The sequence below is a fragment of the Saccopteryx leptura genome, chromosome 2 (assembly GCF_036850995.1).
Source record: "Saccopteryx leptura isolate mSacLep1 chromosome 2, mSacLep1_pri_phased_curated, whole genome shotgun sequence".
Lineage (NCBI taxonomy): Eukaryota > Metazoa > Chordata > Mammalia > Chiroptera > Emballonuridae > Saccopteryx > Saccopteryx leptura.
In genome coordinates, this window is record NC_089504.1 from 160,176,504 (window position 1) to 160,194,455 (window position 17,952).

Here is a 17,952-nt window from a genome sequence, read left to right on the forward strand (position 1 = left end):
ATTTGCTTCTCCACCCCCACCCCCTCCTTCCTCTCTGTCTCTCTCTTCCCCTCCCGCAGCCAAGGCTCCATTGAAGCAAAGATGGCCCGGGCGCTGGGGATGACTCCTTGGCCTCTGCCCCAGGTGCAAGAGTGGCTCTGGTCGCGGCAGAGCGACGCCCCGGAGGGGCAGAGCATCGCCCCCTGGTGGGCAGAGCATCGCCCCTGGTGGGCATGCCGGGTGGATCCCGGTCGGGCGCATGCGGGACTCTGTCTGACTGTCTCTCCCCGTTTCCAGCTTCAGAAAAATACCAAAAAAAAAAAAAATGTTAACAGTGGTTAATTGTGGGTGGTAGGCTGGGGTTATTTTTAAACCTTTTTGCTTACTTGTACATTACTTATAATAATACAATGATAGACCACTAAAAAGTTTATATTCAAATTCAAATGTTAGTATCTAATCTCTTGAATAGACTGTATCTGTTTTCTGTCATTCAGGTCCTAGTGTCACCACTTTCATACCTGTGTGACCTCAGGCACACGACCTTCAGGCTGTAGCCTCAGATTTTACTACGAGCTCTCTGCCACTCTTCTACATACCAACATCTAAAACTTAAAATCTCTCTCACTAAACTTATTCTTTCTTCCACTTACTTCAGTGAAGAGCAGACCAGTACCATCCATCCTGACAACAGAGGCCTTAGCCTGGAAATCATCCTAGAAGAGGATTCCTCTCTCATACTCCATATCCAATCCATAAACAACTCTAACTGATTGCACTGTCTTAACATCCTTGAAAGTTGGCCCATCACATCATCCTCCATTCGTGTGGTACTGCTGTAGTTCTGACCTTTTTTTTCCTCTCTTGAATTATCACAACAGTTTCTACACTGGTCTCCTAGTCTCTGTTCCCACTCCTTTCTTCCTTCAAGATGATACATCATTTTTTTTCAACAAGGTAATATTTCTCCTGCTTAAAGGCCTCTAATGGCTCCCTCTAATGGAAATATGTCTTATCTTGAAGTAAGCTGAACATTATTTTAGTAATAGCACTTTCATCTGTTGGTTAGGGTCAGGGTCAGGGTTTAATACCTAAACTCTAGTTTTCTCTTCCTCAGGCCCTCATCCCACTATATTGTTCTGCACCCAAGGCCGCCACCCAATATCCACCCTGAATCCCATTCACTACACATTACCTATAGCCACCTAAAGGATCTATGCTTTAGCTCTCCCTGTTCCTTTTGCCTAGGAAGCTCTCATACTGTCCCTGGTCAACCATTACATCCATTTGGATGTCCAACAAATAATTAAAGCTTACGATGGCCAAGGAAAATATTTCTTATCTTGAAGTAAGCTGAACATTATTTTATTAATAGCACTTTCATCTGTCCTACCCCAGATTCAATGTTAGTGCACAAAATAATGGTGCTAAAAGGGACCAAGTGATGTTAAACGTTTCGTTGCTTCTGATGACACTGTATTTAATAATTCTAAACTATTGAAAACTTTCTCATCTCTTCATTTACTTGCCATGAGTTGAGATATAAATTTTGAAAAGATGAGTTAATGTGATCATACATTAAAAAACAAACAAAACAGAAGCCAGAGCATTAACTATTTTCAACTAAAAACTTAAAATATTCTACCTAACACGTAATTATAACTAACAAAAGTAGGAGTTTAAAACAAAAATCTTATTTTAAAATATAATTTTTAAGTACTCTTACTTATACGTTGTTTCTGCTATATTATTTACAGTCAGAAGATAAATATGAGGGCAAAATACTATTTCTATTGTTACATTTTTGGACAAAATAATTTTAAATCTAGAACTTTTTGTCAGAGAGGTGACGTAAATGAAAATCAGTCTAACTCAAGGTTTCTCAATATCAGCACTACCGACATTTTGGACCAGATAATTCTTTGCTGTAGGGCTGTACTGTGCAATCTAGGATATGTAGTAGCATCCTGGGGCTCTCTACCAGCTACATGTTGGTTGCAGCCTTTCTGTTAACTGTAACATTAAAACTGTCTCCTAACATTACCCAATGTCTCCTGGGGGAACAAAATCACTCCTCTGGGATAACCACAGGCTTAGCCAGGTAACTCCTTACCATGAATCCTTTGACTGTCCTGTAGTAGGAATCCAATAAAAGAGAGCCAAGGGAACAAACCTGGGAAGTCCTGTCCCAGCCATCAGAACAATGAACCAACACACTTGCATTTTCAACCATTATTGCCTGAAAAGAAAGATCATATACTTAGATTCTAGCAGAATACATATTAACTGAATCAATAAATTCTACTTACTTAAAAACCATTAAGTATTACATTATAAAGAAGAGATAGGACTACAATAATGCTGGCATAACAATTTCAAAAAAGAAAAATACCAAGATAAAACACAAAGCAAACAAACAAAAACAAAGACAGAAATGCTATATCAAAGCAGTTAAAAAATTTTTAAGTCCTTACACGAGATGCTGCCTCATATTTTTAAAGCTCAAAGTGAACCTCATTAGAGGTGAAACAATGAAAATGACCTGACTAGAAAAGATGCCAGCACTCAAAATAAAAAATTCCATTCCTTCCCATTACACACCCCAAACCAAACACAAGCGATGAAGAGTTACCTTGGCTAAGAAGATGGCTGCATCCAAGACAGCTTTGATGTGACGCAGCCAGCCCGAGCTCTCCAAACCAGAGTAGAAGTCACTGACAGAAAGCCCCTTGGTTCCATTAACTACAGAAGGAAGAGACAACATTCCAGTTAGAATGACTAGAGACTCCATTTCTAGTCACTGTATCTCCAGGTGAGTAGGTTGGGGAAGAGGAGAAGAGGACAAATTAAATAGGCAAGACTCTGTATAAATGAAAAGATGCAATTAGAAGCTCAATGACAAATTTTCTGTTGCACGTTGCTCATCATTTCTATTGCTTAAAAAAATGCTCCTCTTTTTTTTTTAAAATTTGCAGCACAATGTTTAATTAAAAATTGTCTGGTATTGGAGGCGGCAAAGATGGCAATGGAGTAGGCAAACATCCAACTTCCACCTCCCAGAACCAAAGTGGATTACAACTCAATTTTAAGACCATCATCTGGAAAAAACAACTTTGGACTAACCAAGGAACACAGAAGAAACCACACAGAGACTGCTAGGAAAAACGAAAATGCAGAGACTCCCAGGAGCCAACAGCAGCCCCGAGAGACTCACGTAGCAGGAAGTAAGTTTAGCAGAGAAGGGAGGGCCCTGAGACCCATGAACAAAGCCCCAGCCTGCAGCCCCAGAGCCTAGAAGCAGATAGACAGTACTTACCTGCGAAACAAGTCAGGATACTGTTTGTGAGAAAGAGACAGATTTCTCAGACCCAGGATTCTTCTTAAAGGGTCAGCGCAGAAAACCTCTCTCACAACCACCCACAGGAGCTCAGGGGGACGGGGAGAGAGGAGAGAACCAGAGCAGCGGGAAGAGAGCGTAATCTAGGAGGCACAGGGAGAAACACTTTGAGGGACAGCCACCCTAACCCCTGGGCTGAGTCACTCCCCAAATCGGAAGTGAATATTTCCCCTGAAACCAGCAATACCAGCAAAGGGAAGGAGGACACCAGCCAAACAAGCTCTTCTGCGGAACTCAGAGCAGAGTCATTTAGAAAGAGAATACAGTATTGAGCGCTAGGATCTGAGGTGCAGTGCCCCCAACCACACTGCAGAGGGCTAGCTGGAGGGAGGGCAGGCGGAGGGAGGGCAGGCAGCGGCGGGGCAGGGACTGAGGTCAGGAACGAGCTCAGTCTCGCCCAGCAGGGGTGGAAGTGGCACACGAAAGCAGTCTAGCTAGATGCGGGCCACCTGCAATCCACATCACAAGGGAAAAGTGCCAGACTGGGATCAGCAGAGACTCACAGCTGAGCGCCGACACACAGCGCCCCACAGCCCACAGAGTAGGGGCTTGCAGCCAGACCTGTGAGCACAACTCTGCCCATGGGGGCAGGGCAAAAGCCCGGGAACAGGCGCAGACCTGTAGCTGAGCGCAGGCATGCAGCCCTGCCCAGCCTGACTCGCAAGCACAGTTCCGCCCGTGGGGGCAGAGTGAAAGCACTGGAATAGGCAGAGACTCTTCGCTGAGCAAAGGTGCTCACTCCTGCTCTCAGTGAGGAGGTTTGCCGCACAGGGCGATGCATGCAACCCCACCTGCATTGGCAGGGCGAAGGCCAATTCTTGTAGACCAAGGCATGTGACACAGCCCCTCTAGTGGAGGAGAGGTGGAAACCACAGCAACAGCAGCTGCCGGCCAGCACCGGCAATGCCCATACCCTAACGCCTGAGGAAGCCGCAGAGAAGGTGGTGGGGCTGCAGACAGACCACACCTAGGGACCACAGAGGCCACACCCATTGGACTACAGTGGCCACACCCTCCTTATACACAGACAAAATGGGAAGGCAGAGAAATGCAACCCAATTGAATCAAGAGAAATCTCCAGAAAAGAACTTGAATGAGTCAGATATAACCAAATTACCAGATGCAGATTTAAAAATAATGATTAAGATGTTCAAAGATCTTAGAACAATAGATGATCATAACGAATAACTAAAGAGATAGCAAGCATAAAAAAGGACATTGAAATAAAAAAGAATAAGTCAGAAATGACAAATACAATATCAGAAATAAAGAACACAATGTAAGGAATTAAGAGCAGGATGGATGAAGCTGAGGATCAAATCATCAAGATAGAGGACAAGATAAATGAAGGCACGGAAGCAGACCAGCAAAAAGAAAAGAGACTCAAAATATCTGAGGAAACTCTAAGAGAGCTCTGTGACAACATGAAGAGAAATACAATCCGCAACATAGGGGTTCCTGAAAAAGAAGAGAAAGAACAAGGAATAGAGACTTTGTTCAATCAAATTATAGCTAAAAACTTCCCTAAATTGATGCAAGAAAAATTAACACAAGTTCAAGAAGAACAGAGAATTCCATTAAAGAGAAATGGAAAGAAATCTACACCAACACACATCATAATTAAAAAACCAAAGCTAAGTGATAAAGAGAAAATATTCAAAGCTGCTAGAGAAAAAAGGCTATCACCTACAAAGGAGCCCCCATAAGGATGACATGCGACTTCTCAACAAAAACACTTGAGGCCAGAAGGGAATGGCAAGAAATATTCAAATAATGCAGAACAAGAGCCTACAACCAGACTACTATATCCAGCAAGGCTATCGTTTAAAATTGAAGGAGAAATAAAAAGCTCCCCAAACAAACAAAAAAAACTCAAGGAATTCATTACAACTAAACCAATGCTACAAGAAATATTAAAGGGTCTGTTGTAAAATATTAAAGGGCCTGTTTCCCTATCAAAGGGGGAAAAGAATATAGCAAAAGAGGAATACAGCTTTAAAGAATAAAATGGCAAGAAACCACTACATATCAATAACCTTAAATGTAAATGGATTAAATGATCCAATGAAAAGACATAGGTAGATGCATGGATAAGAAAACAGGACCTGGAGCTCCAGTGGCGCAATCGGTTAGCACACAGTACTTATACAGAAAACAGGACCCATACATATGCTGTCTACAAGAGACATACCTTAAAACATAAGATACACATAGACTTAAGGTAAAAGGATGGAAAAAAATATTTCAAGCAAATGGAAATGAAAAAAAAAACTGGGGTAGCAATACTTATATCAGACAAAATGGACTTTAGTAAGAGATAAAGAAGAGCACTACATAATAATAAAGGGAGCAATTGAACAGGAAGATATACCATTATAAATATCTACGCACCTAATATAGGAGCACCTAAATATATAAAGCAGACTTAGATGGATATGAGGGGCGAGATCAACAGAAATATTATAATAATAGGGGATTTCAATACCCCACTAACATCACTAGATAGATCCTCAAGAAAGAAAATTAACAAAGAAACAGCAGACTTAAAGACACACTAGATCAACTCGATTTAATAGATAACTTCAGAACCTTTCACCCTAAAGCAGAATATACATTCTTTTCAACTGTTCATGGTACATTCCTAGGACAGACCACATGATAGGGCACAAAAGTGGTCTCAACAAATTTAAGAAGACTGAAACCATATCAAGCATTTTCTCTGATCACAATGACATGAAACTAGAAATCAACCACAACAAAAAAATTAAAAATACTCAGACACTTGGAAACTAAATAGCAGGTTGTTAAATAACGAATGGATTAACAATGAGATCAAAGAAGAAATAAAAAAATTCTTAGAAACGAATGATAATGAGCATGCAACAACTCAAAATTTATGGGACACAGCAAAAGCAGTGCTGAGAGGGAAGTTCATAGCACTACAGGCATACTTTAAGAAGCTAGAACAAGCTCAAATAAACAACTTAACCCTGCATCTAAAAGATCTAGAAAAAGAACAGCAAGTAAAGCCCAGAGCTAGTAGAAGAAAGGAAATAATAAAGATCAGAGTGGAAATAAATGACATAGAGGCTAAAGAAACAATACACAGAATCAATGAAACCAGGAGCTGGTTCTTTGAAAAGGTAAACAAGATCGATGAACCTTTAACCAGACTGACCAAGAAAAAAAGAGAGAGGACTCAAATAAATAAAATTAGAAATGAGAGGGGAGAAATAACAACTGACACAACAGAAATACAAAATATTGTAAGAAAATACTATGAAGAACTGTACACCAAAAAATAAGACAACCTAGATGAAATGGACAAATTCCTTGAAACATATAATATTTTAAAAATCAATCTGGAAGAATCAGAAAACCTAAACAGACCAATAAAACCAAATGAGATCAAAACAGTTATCAAAAAACTCCCAACAAAGAAAAGTCTTGGGCCAGATTGCTTCATAAGTGAATTCTACCAAATATTCAAACAAGAACTAACTCCTATTCTTCTCAAGCTATTTCAAAAAATTCAGAGGAAGGAAGACTTCCAAGCTCCTTTTATGAGGTGAGTATAATTCTGATTCCAAAACCAGGCAAAGACAAGACAAAGAAAGAAAATTATAGGCCAATATTCCTGATGAATCTAGATGCTAAAATCCTCAACAAAATATTAGCCAACCGGATACAGCAATATGTGAAAAAAATCATACACCATGATCAAGTGGGATTTATTCTGGGAAGGCAAGGCTGGTACAGTATTCGCATATCAAACAATGTGATTCATCACATAAACAAAAAGGAGAATTCTTCATATGGAATTATCATATGGTAATTTCTTCATATGAAATTACCATATGATAATTTCAATAGATGCAGAAAAGCATTTGATAAAATCCAGCACCCATTCACGATCAAAACTCTCAGCAAAGTGGGAATACAGGGAACATATTGGGTTGGGGAATAAGTTCGTAGCGTTTTTATATTTTATTTTACGATTTGTTTGCTGTTTGGCAAAGGGTAAGTATTCATTCGATAAAACTCTTTCTGCTCTACAAAACTATGTTAATTGTATTTTTGACTTATTTAATTTTTTATTAGTTTTGAGGCTTAGAAATGGAATACCCAGGAGGCAAAAATCAACATTTTCGACACCTGCTCTTCTTTGCTTTTCATCGAGGTCAAAAAGCTGACGAAGCAGCCCGGGACATTTGCGACGTGTATGGGGAAGGTGTCATAGGCAAGTCTACAGCACGGAAATGGTTTGCAAAGTTCAAAAATGGCGACTTTGACGTCGATGACACGTGCCGCAGCGGAAGGCCTTCTGAATTCGATGAAGAACTGGGAAATGCTCGAAAAGAATGCCACAGTCAACAAGGAGCTCTACATTGCCCAGCTACACCGCGTGAATGAGGCTATTTGACTGAAAAGACCTGATAGACATGGTCAAACCATACTCCTTCACGACAACGCCAGGCCCCATGTTGCACAAGTCGTCAAAGCCGCACTCCAAGAGCTCGAATGGGAGGTCCTTCAGCATCTGCCGTATTCTCCGGACCTTGCACTGACCGATTACCATCTTTTCCGCTCCCTGTCAAACCATATGAAGGGCGTTACCTTCCATAACAAAGAGGTCCTTAAAAACTGGCTCAACAACTTCTTTGACACCAGACCAGGCGATTTTTGGCAGAAGAGCATCAACAAATTGGTTGAGAGGTGGGAAGAGGTTGTAAACAGCAACGGCGAATTTATAATTGATTAACTTATTGATATAATTATTGTTTTTTGTTTAAATAAAAGTCTTTGGTAAAAACACTACGAACTTATTCCCCAACCCAATACCTCAACATGATAAAAGACATCTATGACAAACCCACAGCCAACATCATACTCAATGAGTAAAAATTAAAAGCAATTCCCTTAACATCAGGAATAAGGCAGGAGTGCCCCCTTTCACCACTTATTCAACATAGTTCTGGAACTCCTAGCCACAGCAATCAGACAAGAAGAAGAAGTAAAAGGCATAGAAATTGAAAAAGAAGAACTAAAACGAGCATTATTTGTCGATGATATGATATTGTATATAGAAAACCCTAAAGTCTCAGTCAAACCTGACCAGGTGGTGGCGCAGTGGATAGAGCGTCGGAATGGGGAGCGGACGACCCAGGTTCAAGACTGAAGTTGCCAGTTTGAACACGGGCTCATCTGGCTTGAGCAAAAAAAACCTCACCAGCTTGCACTCAAGGTCACTGGCTCGAGCAAGGGGTTACTCAGTCTGCTGAGGGTCCACGGTCAAGGCACATATGAGAAAGCAATCAATGAACTAAGGTGTTGCAACGCAAAACTGATGATTGATGCTTCTCATCTCTCTCTGTTCCTATCTGTCTATCTCTAGCTCTGACTCTCTCTCTGTCTTTGTAAAAAAAAAAGGTCTCAGTCAAAAAACTACTGGACCTTATAAATGAATTCAGGAAGGTGGCAGGATATAAAATTAATAGTCAGAAATCAGTGGAATTTTTATACACCAACAATGAACTGCCAGAAAGAGAAATTAAGGAAATAATCCCCTTCACTATTGCAACCAAAAAAATAAAGTACCTAGGAGTAAATTTAACCTAGGAGATTAAAGACTTGTACCCAAAAAATTATAAAACATTGATAAAAGAAATCAAGGAAATTACAAACAAATGGAAGCATGTACCATGCTCATGGTTAGGAAGAATAAACATCATTAAAATGTCTGTATTACCCAAAGCAATTTATAAATTCAATGCAATATCAATTAAAATACCAATGACATACTTCAAAGATAGAGAACACATATTCTAAAAATTTACATGGAACCAAAAAAGAACACGAATAGCCTCAGCAATCCTGGAAAGGAAGAATAAAGTGGGAGGTATCACAGTTCCTGATATCAAGTTATACTACAAGGCCATTGTACTCAAAACAGTCTGGTACTGGCCTAAGAACAGGCATACAGATCAATGGAACAGAACAGAGAACCCAGAAATAAACCCACACCTTATGGACAACTGATATTTGACAAAGGAGGTAAGAGCATACAATGGAGAAAAGACAGCCTCTTCAACAAATGGAGTTGGGAAAATTGGACAGCTACCTGCAATAAAATGAAACTAGACCACCAACTTACACCATTCACAAAAATAAACTCAAAATGGATAAAAGACATAAATGTAAGCCATGAAACCATAAGCATCTTAGAAGAAAACATAGGCAGTAAGCTCTCTGACATCTCTCGCAGCAATATATTTGCCGATTTATCTCCACAGGCAAGTGAAATAAAAGACGGGATAAACAAATGGGACTATATCAAACTAAAAAGCTTTTGCACAGCTAAAAACAGTAAGAACAGAATAAAAAAAAACACACAATGGGAGAACATATTCAACAATACGTCTGATAAGGGGTTAATAACCAAAATTTATAAAGAACTTGTAAAACTCAACACCAGGAAGATAAACAATCCAATCAAAAAATGGGCAAAAGGCCCTGGCCGGTTGGCTCAGTGGTAGAGCGTCGGCCTGGCGTGCAGAAGTCCCGGGTTCGATTCCTGGCCAGGGCACACAGGAGAAGCGCCCATTTGCTTCTCCACCCCTCCCCCTCTCCTTCCTCTCTGTCTCTCTCTTCCCCTCCCGCAGCCAAGGCTCCATTGGAGCAAAGATGGCCCGGGCACTGGGGATGGCTCCTTGGCCTCTGCCCCAGGCGCTAGAGTGGCTCTGGTCATGGCAGAGCAATGCCCCGGAGGGGCAGAGCATCGCCCCCGGTGGGTGTGCCGGGTGGATCCCGGTCGGGCGCATGCAGGAGTCTGTCTGACTGTCTCTCCCCGTTTCTAGCTTCAGAAAAATACAAAAAAAGAAAAAAAAAAAAAAAGGGCAAAAGAAATGAATAGACACTTCTCCAAAGAGGACATACATACAGATGGCCAATAGGCATATGAAAAAATGCTCAACATAAGTAATCATTAGAGAAATGCAAATTGAAACCATAATGAGATATCACCTCACACCAGTCAGAATGGTTCTCATCAACAAAACAACACAGAAGGCCCTGGCCAGTTGGCTCAGCGGTAGAGCGTTGGCCTGGCATGCGGGGGACCCGGGTTCAATTCCCTGCCAGGGCACATAGGAGAGGCGCCCATTTGCTTCTCCACCCCCCCCTCCTTCCTCTCTGTCTCTCTCTTCCCCTCCCGCAGCCAAGGCTCCACTGGAGCAAAGATGGCCCGGGCGCTGGGGATGGCTCCTTGGCCTCTGCCCCAGGCGCTAGAGTGGCTCTGGTAGCGGCAGAGCGACGCCCTGGAGGGGCAGAGCATCGCCCCCTGGTAGGCAGAGCATCGCCCCTGGTGGGCGTGCCGGGTGGATCCCGGTCGGGCACATGCGGGAGTCTGTCTGACTTTCTCTCCCCGTTTCCAGCTTCAGAAAAATACAAAAAACAAAAAAACAAAAAAAAAAACACAGAATAAGTGCTGGCGAGGATACGGAGAAAAGGGGACCCTCCTGCACTGCTGGTGGGAATGCAGACTCGTGCAGCCACTGTGAAAAACAGTATGGAGATTCCTCAAAATATTAAAAATTGAACTGCCTTTTGACCCAGCTATCCCAGTTTTAGGAATTTACCCCCCCAAAACCATAGCACTGTTTCAAAAGGAGAAATGCACCCCTATGTTTATGGCAGCATTATTCACAATAGAGAAGATCTAGAAACAGCCCAAGTGTCCATCAGTGGACAAATGGATTAAAAAGCTGTGGTATATATACACAATGGAATACTATGGGGCCATGAAAATAAGGAAATCTTACCTTTTGCGACAACATGGATGGACATGGAAACTATTATGTTAAGTGAAATAAGCCATGCAGAAAAAAAAAACATATGACCTCACTCAGTTGAGGAATCCAATGAACAATGTGAACTGAGGAAAAGAATTGAGACAGAGGAGAGATCAAAGGGACCAGAGGAAAAGAGAACAGAGAGAAAGAGGATGACAGGATGGGATAAAGCTGAAGGGAAGGGGGGAGGGCGTTATGGGGAGGGGACAACGGAGCGGTTGAGGAATACAGGGGAGGGGGATTGCATTCAGGGCAACACTAGAATCTATGTAAACACAATAAATTAAAATGAATTTAAAAAAAGTTGCCTAGTATTTTAATTTTTACAATTTCATACCATGACTAGAAAGATACTTTAATATACTGCTCACAAAAATTAGAGAATACTTCAAAATGAATATGAGGTGATAAAATATCTCCTAATTTTTGTGAGCAGTGTATTTAAATTGAACATTATCATAAATTAGTCTTAACTGTACTGACTTATCAAGAATATCTAACAGCAATTTCTTGTAAAGCAATTAGAATAGTACTAACACAGTAGCCACTACCCAAATATGGCTACTGAACACCTAACATCTAGGTAGTCCAAACTGAGGTGCACTATAAGTATAAAATCTCTAAGACTAAGGCAAAAAAGTTATATATCATTATAAATATTTATACTGATTACATGTTTAACAATGTTTTCAATATATTAGGTTAAGTATATTATTAAAGTTAATTTCAACTGTTTCTTTTTATTTTTAAAAATGTGACTACTAGAAAATTTCAAATTATATAATTTAAAATCTTAAAATGTTTGACTAGCATTATATTTCTATGGAACAAAGCTGACTAGAAGGTAAGCAATAATCATACCTTCCAGTAACTTCTGAAGGCTGGACCGCATGACATGAATATTCTCAATTCCAACAAACTGAAATCTAATATTAGAATAGTTATCTTCATTTTCATAACCTTTTCCGGCTGCTCTGTTGGCCATTGCATTCAGCTAAAAATTTAAATTTTAGATATTTAGAGACAAATTTATCTTGTAACTTACCAAAATATTATGAAAACACTAAATAAATTACATTTTAGCTAGTCGACAGTTTAAAGGAACTCATAACAACTAAATATGCTAACTATTTTTTAACAATTAAAAGTCTCATATGTTAATAATAGCAAAGAAGGATACTCTAAAGAAACATGATTGCTATATAATGGAAAGGTCAGATAAGAAGTTCCTCACAAATAATTCATGAAACTAAAGTATTTTAGTTAATTTTCCGTATGTGTGTAATATTTCAAAATCTAAAACCAGAAAGAGCTCCTATCTAAATCCTAAATTACTCAAAGATGAGCAGAGATGGATTTTTATTTTTGACAATAAACCTATGAGATTTACCTCAAAACAGCCTAGAGCACTTGATCATTCAGAAAGGTACAGGAACTCTTAAATTCAGATCTGAAATATCTGTGAGATTATTTGAGGTCCTCCACATTAGAGACTGCTGGAGGCCAACACAGTATATAACATGGCATATAATCCTCTAGCTTGATACAGCTCCAAGAATTGGGCCAAAAATAAACCAGTTGGTAAGGGACAAAACATACTACCTGTAAACCCATGAACGTTGATTTTTAAATCAAACTATCAGAAGTTCACTTAAAATTTGTCATGTTTAATTTTTTCAGACTAGGATTTCATAGAGCATATTATTACAATTTACTAAATATTCTTATGAACTAGGATAAAATAGAACCCAAATTTGAGGAAGAAAGAGTAGCTGTTCATTCAGTGAATTGGAGCCCAGGTTGCTAACAAATACAGTTAAACTATATTTACTGACTCACTGGTTGGTTATTCAGCACCTATGATTACTAAGGTTAAGGGTTAGATATTTAAATTTTTTCCATATTATCACTACTTGAATTTAAATTTAAGGAATAAAACAAAACAAAGAAGATATATTTTCTCTGTAGAAGTCAGTTATACAAATAAGACATATTAGGTCCTGAGAAACAAACTGTCCTGAGACCATATATTCAGAAAGTCTTGTATTACAATCATCTTTTATATCTAACATCACCTAAATATAGTTCTAACCAATTATTCCACCCAGATTATCCAAGTAAAATAAAATTTATCTTACAAGAGATAATGCTCTTGACTTCTAAGGAAATCTTTAATAAAAGATTACTGAAGTATTGGTTTCTAATTTTTAATACTCCTAAATTTAATACTCCAAATTAATCTTTTCATGTTTTCTCTATTATTTTTTTTGTAAGACTGCATAATGATGAGAATTACTTCTAAAACAGGTACCATTCCTTTCAACAGAGCTGCCTACAATTGTGATCTAAATGGCTCACTCGCTTTTTCTCATCGCTTTCTTTTATTTTCTCATCATTCCAGATTTTTGAAGAAATCCTCTCTATAATTCTGCCAACGTTCTTTTGTGTAGCCCACCAGCTCTGCATGCGATGCTATAATAAAAATTAAAAGTAATGTTAGCTATTACCATTGTGGATTTAAATTACTTTAGCTTCAGGATCCTATATGAATTAGTTGTTTAACTGTATTGATAAAAAGAAAAAAGATTGTGACATTTGTCCCAATAATAAAACCTTTACCTTATAAAATGGATGCTAACATAAAAAGAAAAAAGATTGTGACATTTGTCCCAATAATAAAACCTTTACCTTATAAAATGGATGCTAACATAACAATTATTTCCTGTTCACTATTTATAATTCTCTATTTCAAAGTTTCCTAAGTTAACTCACTATGTATTTTCCAGACTATTTCAAATTAACTTAAAGTGTTTTGCCAAATGAAAATTCTAACTGAAGTTCTAATTTTTCATAATACACACTAGTATTTCTTTACAATAATATAATACTTATATACCATCAATAGTTCCCAATAAAACTCAGCTTTCCTAAATTTATATATTGGAAAACATAAAAAGTCACCATCTGGGTTACTGGGAAATTGATCTTTTAAATTGACATCCTCTAAAAGACTAATTTCCTTAGTATCATTAGCCTTGGTTAATTTAAAACGAGGATTCAGTATGTTAAATATAAACAAATTAATTCTCATTAAATAAAATAACAAAGATGATTAACAGACTGTACTATGTTAAGGCACATACTTTGGGCCTGGTGTCCACGACATACATATAGCGATTGGCGGGATTGGCTTTGCTGATGGCTTGAAGTAAATGTTCATCCTCCAGGCACCTGGCACTGAATCCTGACAGTGGTTGACTACATCGACAAATGGCAGCCTAATTTTAAAGACAGAAAACAGATTATTCAAAAATGTCTAAAACATGATTCATAAAATGTCTAAAAGAAAAAAAGTTAAAATCAAACGCACTATTTAAACATTGGCAGAACAATTAGAAGGCATTATCTTTGAAATCCTATTTGAATTAAATACTATTTTAACCTCTTGATGTTACTTAATGTTTCCCAATATTCTCTTCAAAGAAATCTAAATGCCTCCTTACCTACTTCAATAAAAAACATCTTAGGTCCTTGGAAGCAACACTTGGTCTATTCTATGTAGCTTACTATAATAGGTGCATTCTGTGCCCTCGATTACAAGATATTTTCAAATGCAGAACAGGATTTTTTAAAATTGCAAGACATTTGAACTTTTACACCTTCTAAAGGCTTTCAGACTTCTAATTAGAAATCAGCAATCTTTATATAAAATGAGACATAAAATGAGAAAATGAACTCCAAGTCAAATTTAAGTCAAACTATAGTCAAACTAAGAGGGGAAAAAATTTCTATAAGAAGTAATAAATACTGTATTAGATATTTACTGTTGTTTACAGTCTTAAAAAAAGAATAAGATTTAGACCCATACACCCTTTATCCAATCTTATCCATACCAATCCTAACTTAATCCTACTCATTTTAACCACCGAATCATTAAGGGAAAAAAAGGATACATAAATTTACATATCACCTATTTTAAAATTACATGTACAGCCTGACCAAGCGGTGGTGCAGTGGATAGAGTGTTGGACTGGGACATAAAGGACCCAGCTTCGAGATCTCAAGGTCGTCAGCTTGAGCGTGGGCTCATCTGGTTTGAGCAAAGCTCACCAGGTTGGACCCAAGGTCGTTGACTTAAGCAAGGGATTACTTGGTCTGCTGTAGCCCCATGGTCAAGGCACATATGAGAAAGCAAGCAATGAATAACTAAGGTGCTGCAATGAAAAATTGATGCTTCTCATCTCTCTCCCTTCCTGTCTGTTCCTATCTATCTCTCTCTCTGACTCTCTCTCTGTTAAAAAAAAAATTACATGTATATAAAAACCCTCATAAAAATGTAATAAAATAGAAGAAAATGAGGACTGCCTAATTAAATTTTTTTCAAACCTTTTTTAGCCTAGATTTCCAATTAAAAATATATACAAACATGGGTGTGTCAAACAATGGCCTATAACCAGTCATAACTCCCTATAACTTTGTTATGAAAAGTAAATTAGAAACTTTTGTTTAAAGTTTTATTTATTATTTCTGGCTCCCTTCTAAGCCCAATTTGAAGTTTTAATAAAAGTATTTAATATGTATACAACAAAAAGATCAAAGAGAATGGGAAAAGAAACAAAAACAGAGATGTTAATAAAAACTGGGGAAATGAAAGCAGATTCACAATAGCTAATTTACCAGAGCAAAGAAAGCTGCCTCATCGTTATGAGTCAATAAGAAGCAGGTATCTTGAGCAACAAAGTCCCAGACAGGTTCAGGATTTGGTACCTCTGAAAACCTGAGTAGGGGTACAACTGAAAGCAATAAAACTGGCTGAATGTCCGTATAAAAACTAATTAACAATCCCCGACTTTCACTCACCCTGAAGAAAACGTTTATTCTAAGATGATTAACCTGAAGATTGGACAACAGGCAAAGCTATATAATTGGCGGTGAAGCTTTACACCATCCCCCAAAACAGGAGGATTAAGTAAAGCCTACAGTACAAAATGCATAGTCTTCCTATCACTCTCCCCACACTTCGATCCTCGTGCGACTTTCTGTTTAACATTAATACAGAAGGAAGAATCCAAAGATAGCAATCACTCATGATACAAACAAAACAGCCAACCAAGAATTTGATATTTAAAGGACATGAAAAAACAAAACAAAATAAATAGGAAAAAAAGAAATTGAGTAAAAGTACAAACTAATGTGGGGAGCACAAGAATTCTTTTCAAAAATCCTTAACATCTTCAGAGAACTAAGTCATCACATCCAAAAATAGAAAACTGTCTAAGAAGTTCAGAAAACAGAAAACAATTCTTGGATTTTTTCTTTTTTTTGTATTTTTTTTCTGAAGCTGGAAACAGGGAGGCAGTCAGACAGACTCCCGCATGCACCTGTCCGGGATCCACCCGGCACGCCCACCAGGGGGCAATGCTCTGCCCCTCCGGGGCGTTGCTCTGTCGTGACCAGAGCCACTCTAGCGCCTGGGGCAGAGGCCAAGGAGCCATCCCCAGTGCCCGGGCCATCTTTTGTTCCAATGGAGCCTTGGCTGCGGGAGGGAAAGAGAGAGACAGAGAGGAAGGAGAGGGGGAGGGGTGGAGAAGCAGATGGGCGCCTCTCCTGTGTGCCCTGGTCGGGAAACGAACCCGGGACTTCCGCACGCCAGGCTGACACTCTACCACTGAGCCAACCGGCCAGGGCTAATTCTTGGATTTTTTTTTTTTTTTTTTTTGTCTTTTTCTGAAGCTGGAAACGGGGAGAGACAGTCAGACTGACTCCCGCATGCACCCGACCGGGATCCACCCGGCACGCCCACCAGGGGCGATGCTCTGCCCCTCTGGGGCGGCGCTCTGCCACGACCAGAGCCACTCTAGCATCTGGGGCAGAGGCCAAGGAGCCATCCCCAGCGCCGGGGCCATCTTTGCTCCAATGGAGCCTTGGCTGCGGGAGGGGAAGAGAGAGACAGAGAGAAAGGAGGGGGTGGGGGTGGAGAAGCAAATGGGCGCTTCTCCTATGTGCCCTGGCTGGGAATCGAACCCGGGTCCCCCACACGCCAGGCCGACGCTCTACTGCTGAGCCAACAGGCCAGGGCTAATTCTTGGATTTTTAAAACACTATTGCCAAAAAATAAAGAATTTAAGAGATGGATTAGAAGTGAGGTTCAGGAAATCTTGCCCTCTACCTCAAATCTTGCAGTGAGACTTACAGACCTGTCTGAGCATAGAAAGATGGAAAATAGGAGAGAAAATTAAGAAAAATGAAGGTTTATGCTAGGAAGCCCACTTGTCAAGTAATACAAACAAAAGTACCAAAAAATTAATAAAAGGAAGTTACCAAAGAAATAGAGAGGCAACTCCCCAAAACTGAGACCTCAGTTTCTAGATGGAATTTAATACAGCACACCAAGGCACAGAACCGTGAAGTTTCAGAACGTTGGAGATAAAGAAGAGTTTTTAAAAGCTTCCTAAGGAAAAAAATCAGGTCACAAAAACCTGGGAGTCAGAAATGGCATCCAAATCCTCAACTTACCATCTGAGAGATATAGAAAAAGTGATTTACCCTCTCTGAACCACAGTTCTCCCACTTGAAAGTTAGAGGTAATTAGCAGAGCCCGCCTCATAAAGTTCCTATAAAGATTTCGTGCATAGAAAGCACTTAACATATACCGCAGTACTTTCTGGCCTACTGCTACAGGCTACAGAGGTAAGTTTATTGTAATGTGCAATCCATATTACAGTA

At 39.3% G+C, this 17,952-nt stretch overlaps 1 protein-coding gene across 6 annotated transcripts in view; it reads right to left on the reverse strand.

Moving 5' to 3' along the window:
- MTMR6 (myotubularin related protein 6) overlaps positions 1-17,952 on the reverse strand; it is a 48,896-nt gene that overhangs the window by 11,675 nt on the left and 19,269 nt on the right. For all 6 annotated transcript variants that reach the window (XM_066369158.1, XM_066369157.1, XM_066369160.1 and 3 more), the window contains exons 6-9: positions 14,370-14,504; positions 12,088-12,220; positions 2,612-2,721; positions 2,093-2,218 (exon numbers count right to left, since the gene is read on the reverse strand). In XM_066369158.1, coding sequence (XP_066225255.1) covers positions 2,093-2,218; positions 2,612-2,721; positions 12,088-12,220; positions 14,370-14,504 — 504 coding nt within the window. The remainder of the gene's footprint in view (positions 1-2,092; positions 2,219-2,611; positions 2,722-12,087; positions 12,221-14,369; positions 14,505-17,952) is intronic.